General features: G+C 39.1%; 1 protein-coding gene across 1 annotated transcript in view; it reads left to right on the top strand.

Annotated features, from left to right (window-relative positions):
* Positions 1-13,317, top strand: part of PCNX2 (pecanex 2) — a 156,644-nt gene that overhangs the window by 18,604 nt on the left and 124,723 nt on the right. Inside the window, exons 6-8 of the mRNA XM_049830562.1 lie at positions 3,662-3,809; positions 3,978-4,123; positions 5,315-5,408. Of these exons, the coding sequence (XP_049686519.1) occupies positions 3,662-3,809; positions 3,978-4,123; positions 5,315-5,408 (388 nt within the window). The remainder of the gene's footprint in view (positions 1-3,661; positions 3,810-3,977; positions 4,124-5,314; positions 5,409-13,317) is intronic.

A 13,317-nucleotide genomic window follows, 5' to 3' on the forward strand; every position in this document is an offset into this window, starting at 1 on the left:
CTCTGCGGCCAAACGGGTAACAAATGTATTTTAAAGTGAAACTGTCTATTTTGGAGCTTAGTGTTGTGGAAAAAAGTAGATTCTGTAGCAGAGCAATTAATGAACAGAAGAGACTCAGGCTTAATTAGCTTAATTCTGCTTGACCAGATTTCAAACCAGATGGCATTTGAAATTATGACAGCAGTGGCATTTTAACTTCCTGGAGTGAGTTGTGGAGACTGGGATAGGGATATACAAGTAAAAGGTAAGGAGAAATGTCTGTGAGACTCTGGAGAGAAGGCACGAAATAGTAAAAATATTTTGGAGAAAAGTTACAGAGAAATAAAATTTCATTCCAATTACCTAATAATAAGGCAACTTTAAAGTTGAGATACACTGATGGTTGGTTATCGCAATTACTATATGTACAAAGGCTGCTCTATTTCAACTTAAAAGCTGTTTTCAGCGTCCTCCCAGTGTGGACCAAAGGCTGGTCTACAAAGGTGATTTGGGATACCTAAAATCTGTTCCACAAATGAAAAAGTTACATGGCAAAGGAAATTTTGGTAGTGTAACTGCATTTAAATTAGGAACTCATTTGTCAGTGGTGGGATGTTACATTTTTAAGTAATGTTGCTATGCTGTTACAACTCTTTAGTGTAGATAAAAATGTTTACAGGAAGTATCTTATACCCATATGGGACATACAAGAAATGTTTATCTTGGTAAGGATTTTACCAGGGTAGCTAACTAAAGGATGTACCTTGTGCTCAATCAAAATACGAAAATGGTCTACAGACCAAAATGTGGTTGGTTGTGCTTGTGAATCACCCTTCCCCAAGCGTGACTTAGCCATGAATCCCGATAGTTACACCTCACATATCTGAGTCATGTGGCATATAATTTCCAGATAAATTATGAAGTTACTTGCAGAGTCAGTGTCGGAGCTTGGGGCTTCTGCAAGCTCAGCCGTGTGTACACCAAAGATGTGTGGAGCAGTGGCTTGGGGTAAATGGCTCTGGTAGGAGGCCACAGGGAAGGTGCAGGTACACTGCCATGTTGTGCTTTTTACTCTCCTCTTGCTCTTGGAGAGGGTTTTTCCTCGTAACTTGAGCTTTGCCAGCACAATTTCCATGCAAGGAGTGTTTGGTGACGTAGAGCCGATTACGTACCCTGGCAGAACACTCCTAGTCTAGACACCTCTATCTCCATTTAAATACTGAAGGTGTAAGTCACTTGGAAGAAAATGAGTAATAATCATGAAAACCAGTCACAAACCCATCATGGCCCACCTTTCCAGTGCTAGAAGTACTCATCACCATAGTGCTGTCTGATTGGCATATAAAGAAGCAGCACATTTATATTTTTGTTGTTATGACTCTTTACCACTGCAGGGAAAAGAAGTCTGCAAGGGTTGTGGTTTGGAATGGAAAAGAGAGCAGCGTTTTCTAAAACCACTAGATAATCAAGTTAAAAAATCTTTTTAATTGTTCCAGCCCTAGAGCTAGTTTTGGGCAATATGGGACCAATTAGATTTTTAAACCACAGTTTCTGATCTCTATCAATTATTCTTACAGCTTGAATAGCCCAAGCCTTTGGGAAGGTGATTTCGATTAGGTGTCTGTGGCTCCGTCACCTCCCTCAGGTACAGTTACATCATTAAGGGGATGCTTCAGTAATGCCACAGTTAAATAAGGCACAGTTTCTGTTTAAAATGGAGTTTAAATCTTTAATTAGGAAAGGAAAAAAGTGTTGTCTTCTGCCCCCCCCCAGCTTCCTCCCCCCTAAATAGAAGAAAGTAGGTCTGGAAGACCTATTAAATTTTGTCTCCATGCACAACAGATACAAAAGACTTCCCTTAACCAAACTTACACTTATTGTATTTATTGCACAAGAAGTCAGGATCCTTGGTTGTCATGTGCTACAGAAAGAGAGCAGGAGACTCAAAACATTGGCAGTGTTGTAGTGAGCTTCTTTGTTTTCCTCCTTGTGGAAGCTGAAGGAACGCTGCTGTCCCAAGCAAGAGTTACACGATGTCTATATCTTTACTGCCTATTCCCTCTCGCTTCTGGTACTCTGGCTGGTGAGTGTCTGGGGCCCCAGTGAGACTCTTCAGGCTTGGTGCTGCTTGTGCTTCACATTAAGGGCTGAGACCAGCTGGGACAAGATGTGGTGGTACAACTACAGTTCTTACACTTCTGGGTCTGCTCGCCCCCCTCCCCTCCCCCCTCCCCTCCCCCCCCCCCCCCCAAAAAAAAGTAAGTGTGAAGTGTCTGCAGTGAAAAGTGGTTATGTGTGAGTGTCTGAGGCTTTAGGGTGTGTCCTGTGAATTGAAACTGGTGTAGAGATGTCTTAACTCCTGAAGGTAGGTTGGTTTGTAGAAGTAATGTGTTATTAGATCAGCCGATATGGTTGGAGGAAAACAAGACAGATGATCTGAAAGGTCTGCGTATCCAAAAGTTTGTTTGCTTTTTTTCAATTGTATCAGTTGGCCTAATAAAAAGATATTACATCTCTCTACCAACTTTGAATCTGTTTTATCCTTAGACCATCTTAGCTATGACACCACTATTTCTTGACTGGTGACTCTTGCAGGTTAGGATGGTAATTGTATTGGTAGGAAATATGGTTTAACAAATGGAATTTTTTGTGGGGGGAATTTCTGTGGTTTTTTTCTTGATGATTAAATTTCTAAAGCGTTTAAACAGCAAGTATTACAAGAAGTCTGGTAAGTACATTTCAATACACCTTGCTTAGTGCAAGAAGCTACAGGACTCACTGAAGCATCTCCAACAAGCACCACAAAAACTTTTCTTTTAAAAGCATTTAATTGTGCAATTTCACATGGTGGTGATGAAACCACTGTCTTAGTTGCACTTTAAAATCCTAACAGATAATTTTTTTTCAGTTTACAGTCAAAGTACAATTGCAAAATGCTTCTCTATTCAACATGAATGTTAGTAACTAAAAGAGACTACTGCTTGAAAGTTGTGTACATATATCTAAGTAAATGGCATACATGTGTAGAGATGTAATGTAAATATAATTGGTATTCAAGTTGGTATTCAAAGTAGTAGAAATTGGACAAGTCCATCATGTATATTTTAAAATCTATAGTTCTGTATTTTCCAAGCATAGGAAAACCTACTGTGAAATTGTTTAGCCAATTTGTCCTGCATCAGGTGTGTGGCTGGTGGGGAAGAGGGATTAGGCAGTTACCTGCTTTCCTGTCCAAGAGTTCAATTTCCTTTGAAGGTGCTGCTTTCCCTTTTGTAAAAGGGGAATGGGCCAGTGCTTCTGCTTTTCTGCTGCCAGTATGCACAGCTTGGGAACAAATTATGGCCCCCAGGAAGCAGCCTCTTACCATTCTAGGTTAGGGACAGATTGCTTCCTTCTGAAACAATAGGAGAAGCAAAGCAGAAATTCTGTCTCGTTTGCCCTTTGCTTCACACAGCCTGTTCTTGAAACAACCCATTCATGCAGCCTCCTTGAGTCAGAGTACCTCCTCATCCAGATTTCTGTGATTGTATTGTTTTAAATAATTTTAACGTTTTCCATAAAACTAGTAATTACTGCAGTGTTTTAGCTTTTCTTTTTAGATGCTTTTGTTCAGTAGTTAATGAACAAAACTCTTGACAGTCATCTGCGGAGAGTGGCTCCACTTCGCTGCCCTGTTTTCCAGATAGCCAGATGACGGAGAGAAAAGAAGAAGTGGTGGGAACAGAAAAGCACTGTGAGCAACTTCCTAAACAGGAAAGATCAGATGTACAAAGCCAAGATCGTGCTAGTACTAGTCCGGTGCTACCAGAGTCTGCCAAATTTGCAGCACTGTAAGGCCAGTTTACTTTACAATTTTGTACTTCAAAGATATGATGTAAGCTGTTTTCTTTCACCGAGTAGAAATGACATAAACTTTTAATTAACCTCTCTTTCTTTTTGTTTTATTGAGAACAAGAAAAAAGTTCCTCATAGTAGTTTTGAAACATTTTTGTGTCAAGTTACCAGGGCAACAGGCAAAGGCAGATAATCTACCGGGTAACTTCTCAGCAAGACAGTTCTGTCTTGCAAGTAATAAGTGGACCTGAGGCATCTGTGCAAGATGAGCTATCTGTGGATGCAATGCACGTGTTCATTGATGAAAATGGTGAGTGAGTTTCTGTAGTTGGAATAATTACAATGTGTGAGGAAATTTCTGAAGAAACTTTAGATGCCCTGGAAGGATATTTCTCTTATCTGTTACGGACTGCATGTTTTTCTGTGTGCGTGAAGGAAAAGGGCTTAGCAATTTAAATTCAGATCAGCAATAACCAGAGTTTTCAAAATCCACCAGCGACCATCACAGACCTGAGGCTTACACATGAAGTTTATCTTCCAAACATCATCCTCAAAAAATGCTGGCTAGGCCAGAAGACTACTTCTGTCTTTGCAGAAAAACCCTGAGCACTTTCTGCCTGGTGAGGAGTTTTGCACTGGCCTGGCTGGGCAAAATGTTCTTCCTTTTTACTGTTTTGTTCTTCAGCTGGTTCAGCCTGAACTCTCTCTGATAACATGGTGGTTGCTCTTGTTCAGAGTTGTGGTCTGCTACCCCTTTCAAGAGAATTGAGTGACCTAGTCTTGCCCCATGCCTGTGCTTGGTATGCTGCTGCTCTGCAGCTATTCCTGGAGGCTGAAGCTGTCATATACTTGGTGGTGGTTTGCTTGAACTCCACATAGTGCCCTGTGAGGTACTGGCCCATACCTCTGAAAGGCAGCTGTCCCAAAGGTCGTGTTTCCCTTAAAGCTGCCTTCAAAACCAGTGTGGAATGAGTGATCATGGTAGCTGGGTTTGTAACCACAACGATGATTTGGTTTTCTGCCAATTCCTCCTGGCGTGCTGTGGGGCTAAGAGCAGCAGCTGCCAGTCGGGCAGATGTCATGACCTCTGGGTCAGTGAGCACTGACCCTTCACTTCTTGGTGCATATGCAAAGAGAGAGTATCAGTGGCTATACTTTTAGCAGAATTTTTCCCTGCTTTGTATCTCCTGACCTCACCTTTGTGAACTGAAAGAAAAAAATCTGATGATTTCACATTTTACAGTGAACTTATATTGATAGATGGGCTTTGCATTTACTTTACATACCTTTTAAATTTTCACTGTAACTTCTGTGTTTTGATTTGTCTCAGGCTTTCAATTGTTCAAATATTTGCTTTCTGAAGTCTAAAATAAGCCTAGTGCACAGACTGAAAACTGTATTTATAAATATGTGCCTGACCTAAAATGTACTTTTTATAAACTTTGTGTGTAAAACAAAGATCATATCACTGAACTGTTTTCTTCTTCTGTGCTTTCTAAAGGGGAAATTAGATCCTGTTATTTAAAAGCTGGCTGTCAGAAGGAAGGAAATTTTCGACATCAGCTATCAAATTGTGAATGTATTTCAAATGCTCAGTAAGTAAGCCCTTATTTTTAGATATATTAAAAGTTTTCATTGCTAGAAGCCATGAAACTGATTGGAGCTGTGAAAGATGCATGTGAAGAGGAGTACTGGAGAATAAATGTGCTAACCTCTTCTAGAGAAGTCAAAGCATGCATTTTTTGTTTTGTGCTAAAACAGTGACTGCGTTGTAAGAATATTGATAAGGAAAAGTGAAAACCAGAACTATCCAGTGTGCTTTCATTATTTTCTGGGAATAGCCAAAGTCAGGTGTGGCGATTATAAATAAGATTGTGAATAAAACAAAGTGGGACTGTTACCAGCTGTTCTCTCAACCTTGTCCCTTGCTCACTTCCCATGCCTGTTGGGTCCTTTGTAGATTTTTAGTGCTGTGTCAGTATCGGCCAGTGACACTGCTTCCTGTGGATTCTAGCAGCAGAGCCTTTCACCTTCCATGAAATTTCTAATGATAGTTTGCCACTCTGAAAAGGTATCTGAACAATTCCCTTTTTTCAAAGGTCTTTTTGGAGTGATCCACATAAATCCCATATTCTTTAGTGTGGTTTCCACACTTCCCTGTGTGATCTGTTGTTTGCATATCTGTAAGAAGAATTTTAACTGTTCATAAGTATTTTTATTAAATAATTTTATGGTTTTTATGCTGTTATACAGCATTTGGAAAAGTTGAGTGAGTGGGTGAGAAGGGTTGTTGTTAAAAATAAATATTGTTCTTCAAGTGTTTGGCTTTCAGTGGAGACTTTTGAAAAGCTTGGGATCATGTTAAGAACAGTGTTAGCATTTTAGATAGAATGCTATTACGAGAGACATGAGAATAATGCTTTTAATAGTCAGTGGGCAAAGATTTAAAAAAAATAATAATTTGAGTTCATCTACAGTAGAAATATTCTGTCTGTCTTTAGCAAAATAAAAAACCCCAAAGTGGTAGAGTTCAGTTTTGACCTAAAATCAAACATTTTACTTTGGGACTATTTAACGCTTGCAACTTGTCTTCGTTTCACCTTGCACGGAATACTCCCCTCCTCCCACATCATGTAACAATGAACTTGAATCTGTCCTAAATTCAGAAATAGTTTAGTGTCCCCTGACGTTTATCAGTTAATCTGTTTTTCATCAAAAGAACAATCTTACTTCTCCTTCTATGAGAAGTCCTTCTGAATCTGTCTTTGCTAGATGCTTATGTGACATCTCTGTCTTCCTGTACTATGTTTTTTAGTTTGTGGTTTGCAGACCTCTAGGGGTGTGAATTATTTTTAAGGGGTCTGCTAAACATTAACAAAAGCAAGTTCAGATAGTCTTCGCAGCCATTTACATGCATTTAATTTCTAAAGATCAGCATCTTTGCTGGAAATCTCAGAGTAGAGTGACAATTCAGACTGGGAAACAGAACAAATCAGCAAAGATGAGTGGGTTCCCAGGACTGTTTCTGTATGGGAGTCAATGGGAAGACAGAAAACAAGAGCTTTTGCAAGAACAGAGCAGCATGAAGGAAAGTACAAAGCAGAAGTTCACATTAAAAAACAAGGAAAGAGGACAAGGAAGCATGAAGTGTGCTCAAGCTGGTTTTTGCAAGGGAAGATTGTAACATGTTTAGGCCAGAGAGATTAGTGAGAGCTGTTTGTTCAGTGGGCAGTTCCTACCATCTGTGCATAGCACAGGAAGGTGTGGGGGGGTGTTTTTTCTTCAGGTGTTCGCCATCAAGTAATTTTGTATTTAGACAATAAGGAAGACTTACAGCATGTAGAAAATAGAGGGGCAAATCTGCTTTAAAGACAGTTCAGGAGTGAGGCATCTTTCCTTTCCCCTATCCCCACCTACAGGCTTGCACATCGCTTATGCCAGGTTAATTTCTTATCCATCCTTAAAAGACAAGCCAAATAATCACAGTTATTAACTAATGTTCTTTTTATTACTGAAAGAAAAAGGCAAATAGAATAAAATAAAGCACAAGGCATAATCAATGACTGCTTGAGTTACAGTCTCTTCTGTGTGTCTGTGGAGAGCTCTTGACAGAAATTATTTTCTTGAGGGTGGGCCCTCCTCTGGTGGAGATGTTCATTGTGTGAGTAGTCCGTACCAATAGGAGATGCTGCTGTTATGAAAGGATATTAGAAAAGAGACATGGAAAGCACCTCTGAGATGTCCTTGGCTTATCTCCCAGCCCATCAGAAAGTTAAGTAAGGAGAAGACAATGACTATGACAGTACTTCATGAGTACTGGAGGTGGTACAGCAACAACAGCTTTAGACTTGGTGTCTGAATCCATTAATGAACCATCCAAATTAGATTTTGTGAGGTCAAAGGATGCAGGAGGGTATTAATGCCTGGACAAAATAGGTGGCATCCTCCTTGGATAGGAGGGATAGGGTTTTGATCTCAGGAGCCTAGATTTCAGGATCTAGAATAAGCTTATGGAGAACAATAGATAGGTCTGCAGCAGATACGTATAAGCTCTTAAAAACACTTTTCACCAATCATGCTTGCTTTATAGTGTTAAGATTAAGCTGTTCCTAAAGAGAAAATGTCAAACTGCGTTGAGCCGGTGGAGTAACTACGTGGATGTGCATGGACTGTGCCCTGATGTACCCCTTGACAAGGAGGAGAAATTGGCCCAGGCCAGGTGGTGGGAAGAGGACTCTTGCTTTGGGGGTGTTGTTGGGAGAAGCAGCAGGTCAGAGGCGCTGGCATGCTAGGAGTGGTGGCAGTTCTGGGTAACACTGCAGCTGGTGGGGTGGGGGGGAATTTTGGCTGGGGAGGATATGAACTCTGGCTGGTTTGTCAAGAATAATGTAACTGCCTTATGAATTGGCCATAGGTAAATACCTTTTAACTAAGTTATGCAAAACTGGAAAAGGTATTTAAATATTACTCAAAAGAAGCCATTAAAGAAAGCCTTGAGGCAGACTAACTAATGTTTCATGATCTTAAATTCAAATCATAACATGCTATTTCTGTCTATTGAGTCCTACTATTGTCTGCTCCATTAGTAAAGTCTTAACCAGTCCGGCATTTCACAACAAATTATTAGGAACTGAAATTAAAGTAGTATTTCTATGACCTGTAAACATTTTATCTTATCTTCTTGGCATGGATTCTGAAATCCATTTCTCACAAATAATGCAGAATCTTAGCAATGCTGCTGTGTCACGGAAGTGATGCTGTGTTATGGTTTTTGGTGGGTTTTTTTTGTTGTTCTTAGCTTTCACATGCTTCCTGCTTTTTCTTTGCTTGTAAAGGGCTAGGTGGACAACAGTGGATTATAATGTACAAAGAGAAGGCAGATGTCCAAGTTTGAAGCAGTCTGTGCTTTATTCCTTCAGAGGCTCCTTGACATTGGAAGCAATACTGTTTGAGGGAATTACAATTTGTCTTGTCAAATATCAGCAGTCCATCACCTCATTTTGGCTCTGCACTGTTATGAGCTGATCTTTGGAACATTCTCTGGTTTATCAATGTTAATATATATTCCACCAGATTCTAATTTTTCATCTTTTTTCTTTTTTTTCTTTTTTTCTTTTTTCCTTTTTTGTGTTTGCATTTTCAACTATAGTAGTTGTCCTAATGAAAGATATTACCTGTACCTGCAGTCCTTGTCATGGACATTTTCAGAGCTTATTCAATGTAGCATAAACAGTCTCTTAATAATAATTTCTAAAATTATACCAAAGTTTGCTGAGAATTAGAATTGTTTCAAATTGTCTCCATATTTGTCTCTCAACAGTCCAGCTTCTAAAGTATTTAAAAACGTAAGTTAGCCAAGTTAAATTTAAAGGCAGTTCTTATGTTGTAATGATCACCAAAAAAAAAAAAAAATTCCTTCTCCATCTTAACCCTCACTTTAGCAGGTGATTCTTGTTACTGAGTTGGCAGATAGCTAATCAATTCCCCAATTATTGTCCATGTAATTACCCTGACCCCATTTTTGTCTGTTATCTTTCCAGCAACACCTCTTGCCAGCAGTCCCTGTGGAATGGGTTCCCTGCTGAGCTAATTGCCTCTAAATTTGATGCTCCCATTACCTTGCCAACTTCACCTCTAGCCATAAATTGCTTTGTGACAGGCTTTGACAAGGCAAAGTGTAAACTGTATTCTCAGCTCATGGATTACATTAGAAACTAGTTACAGAAAGACCATTTGGATCTGTTTTGGAGTGAGAAATTGGAAATGGCTTTCTCATCCCGAAGAACATTCTTCTGCCCCATTACTTTAAGTTCTTTACTAGCCTTTGTCTTTCTCACAATGAATCCTTAATATTTCTGTGCTGTATGGTTTGGGTATGTGATTGGCTTCTGAGAAGGCAGAGAAGGATGAGAAAGTTCACATTTTTGTAAAATGGATGCCTAGTATAAGCATGAACCACCTTTTTGCATGGGTAGTTTGACTTTTCACCAAATAGTCACTATGTTTAACATTTTACCTGTTTAGAGCAGTTACAATTTCAAGTTAAAATTCTTTCCATTAGATTGGCGATACAAAGTAAACTCCACAATCATTAGCAATAACACATCCTTAAAAATAGGAGGTGAAAGAATGTACAAGTTAAAGCATCATTAGAGGTATATAGCTGTTTTCTGGGGTATGTGAAACAAGTTGGAGTTAGTGGCTTACAAATAAGGAGGTGTCACTCTGACACACCTTTTCTGTCTGCCACTGTGACAGAAAGCAGATGTTTCTTAGGAATTTCTTTAATTACCCTTGAATGTCTCTTGTAATTAAATAACTGAGCCAGTTTTGATAAGCAGTCAAAAAGATAAATGTGAGCTATCATGTTATCTAGGTATTACATGTGAAGTGGCTCATAAATATCAGTGAAAGTGTAAACCCCTAAAATTACAATAATTGTAGTAAAAGGATTAATGATTTTTGCATAATTTGTGTGATCTGTCCTCAGTAGAGAGGCTAATAGGGCCATACGGTATATATCAATGCCAATATAGAAATTTAACAGCAATCATATGTTCCATGCATACTTGCTGTACCAGGCTAATATATTTTTAAATGTGTTTAACTACTTTTCTAAATGTGCTTTCTTTGCATACTGGGGTTCTTGTTTAGAAGGTCAGGCCACCTCTGCGTGTGTATACATACATATCGAAGAAAAATGTGTCAGTATTTGATACATGTCAGTAATGTAGCTTTCATGAACATGTGTTTGAAATACTGCCCTGTCTTTCTAAATGACTTGAATATAAGAAGTTGATCTATAGGCATGTTATCCTTCCTGGTTTCACATCTATGAAAAACTCTGTTCAACTAATGTAAACTATTGTAGTTTCTTTTCCCAAGTATCAAGTACTAAAATAATATATTGCCTGAATGTATAGCCTACAAAATTTGAATATTTGATCACTCTTTTTGATGCTGAGTGAGATGGTCATTTTATTCAGTGATGGAGCTCAGAACTCTCTCCGTATCTGCTTCTTTCACTTATGTTGCGAAAGATAGAAAAAAGTAAGCTTACAATAAACTTCAGGGCACTGATATAACGCACTTTACTATTTTGATAGTTTCTATGAAGTATTAGATCTTGTAAAGCCAATTGGAGTTGTGCCCACACAAGCTGTGGAAGCTTTATATTCCTTTCAAGAAATTCTCTGGGGTTTAGAGAATGCCATTTCTAAGAATACTGCTTGTATTCTTGAGCCCATTTCCTTCTCTCCTGTGTTAAACTCTGAGAAGGAAACCATATTGAAACTCCCAGTTCTGTGCAAGTTGATATCATTACGCACATGCGTGGATTTTGAAGGGATAGAGTTGGTGTCTGTTCAGAACAATCCAAGTTTTTACCGGCAGTGATTCAACTTTGTAATGCAAAAGCATTTGCGTTACATATATATTCATTCAAATGCATATAGAGGTTTAAGTGCTGGACCTGTTGTTGCAGTTTATCACTTCATGTGTCTGGCAACAGTCAGCAGTAGCCATGAATTGCATCAAGAGGCTGCTGTGCTGCATATATGAGTTTAAAATAAATACATACATAACATACATTCATAACACAGAAATGAATGCATGGCACACAGCTGAAATATTTGAGAATGGGGGCAGAAAGAATGATTGCCCAGCCTTGAGAAAAAAAAAAAAAAGTCTTTCTATCTTAGCTGTAGATTCTTCTTCCTGCCAAAGTGACACTTACACTTGGGCTTTCACTTGAAATCAATTGTATATTGTCATGGTTTAACCCCAGCCGGCAACTAAGCCCTGTGCAGCTGCTCGCTTACTCCCTTCCGCTGGGATGGGGGAGAGAATGAGAAGAGTAAAAGTGAGAAAACTCGTGGGTTGAGATAAAGACAGTTTAATGGGTAAAGCAAAAGCCGCACATGCAAGCAAAGCAAACCAAGGAATTCATTCACCACTTCCCATGGCAGGCAGGTGTTCAGCCATCTCCAGGAGAGCAGGGCTCCAGCACGCCTAACGGGGACTTGGGAAGACAAACGCCATCACTCCAAAGGTCCTCCCCTTCCTCCTCCCTCCCCCAGCTTTATATGCTGAGCATGACGTCATATGATCTGGAATAGCGCTTGTGTCATTTGGGGTCAGCTGCCCCATCTGTGTCCCCTTCCAACTCCTTGTGCCCCCCCCCCCCCCCCAGCCTCCTCACTGGTGGGGTGGGGTGAGAAGCAGAAAAGGCCTTGGCTCTGTGTGAGCACTGCTTAGCGGTAATGAAAATATCCCTGTGTTATCAACACTGTTCCCAGCACAAATCCAAAACATAGCCCCATACTGGCTACTATGAAGAAAACTAACTCTATCCCAGCCAAAACCAGCACATATATATACACCTAACTTGCTGTACACCTTTAAAAAGAAAATAATTATTTTAGTTTGAGCCTTCTCCTGCTTTCTTGGTAATGTATCTTTTTAAATTTATGTATATAATTATTAAAATAGTATAATTTTATATATGTATAAATTGTATTTATATATCTTTTATTATTATATGTGGTTCATCCATACCAGTACTGTTCATGCATTCATATTGCACTTTGCATGTCCTGTCTGAGCAATTGGTCATCTAAACTCCTCACTTTTTAGATGAGGCGCTGACACTAAAACCATGCTTCTAAGAAGTTTGAGTCTAAAATGCTTCACAGTACAGATAGAGAACTCTATTAAGAAAAAAAAAATCTGCTTAAATTTTTTTGCTTGTTTTGAGAGTATTTGGGGGGGGGGTGTCAACAGCAGGGCTAATAGATTAAAAAGAAGGAGTTGCAGCAAAACAGTTACGAACAAGTACTAAGAAAATAATTTAAGTTACCCGCTAGTATAGAAACACTAGCTGCTAGTGTTTCTGGCCCTGGGCAAAAGAGACAACTTGAAATCAATGAGCTAACTTAGTGGATTTACATTCACATCCCTGAATAAGCTGCTTGAGTGCATTATACTATATGAAAGTATCTATCTGAATGCCTTAGCAGTACTGTATGTCTCCTGTATAAATCCATTAATACTTTAGTATGTTCACCACTGGAAAATTCCCTGAACCTTTGAGGTTTATTCCTCATAGGAGAAAGTAGACTTATAAGTAGATTTTTTTGTTTATTTATTTTTAGTGTTTCAAAATGCCCTTTTAGAATGACTAAAACATCTTTATGTTTCTCAGCAAGGTGACCCAAATAACAAAGATCACCCACTGCTCTAGTAATAGGCTGCTGACTCTTGTTTAAAGCTGCTTGGCAGGTTGTGCAGTTCTGCAGCTGAGCACATTTTGAAATGGATGCAACAAAAATTATATAGTTCCTTTTGGGATTCGGTGATTTCAGATGAGCTGTTCACCTGTGTGTACTGCTCCTTGAACGCATAAATGAGCGTGGTATGTGCATGTGTGTGCTGAAAATGGTAATGTTTGAATTATAATAAAGCCATTGATTTTTCTGAAAAGTACTCTTTACAAAACTCAGTAGA

Source organism: Accipiter gentilis, chromosome 28 (assembly GCF_929443795.1).
Source record: "Accipiter gentilis chromosome 28, bAccGen1.1, whole genome shotgun sequence".
In the NCBI taxonomy this organism is placed as follows: Eukaryota; Metazoa; Chordata; class Aves; order Accipitriformes; family Accipitridae; genus Astur; species Astur gentilis.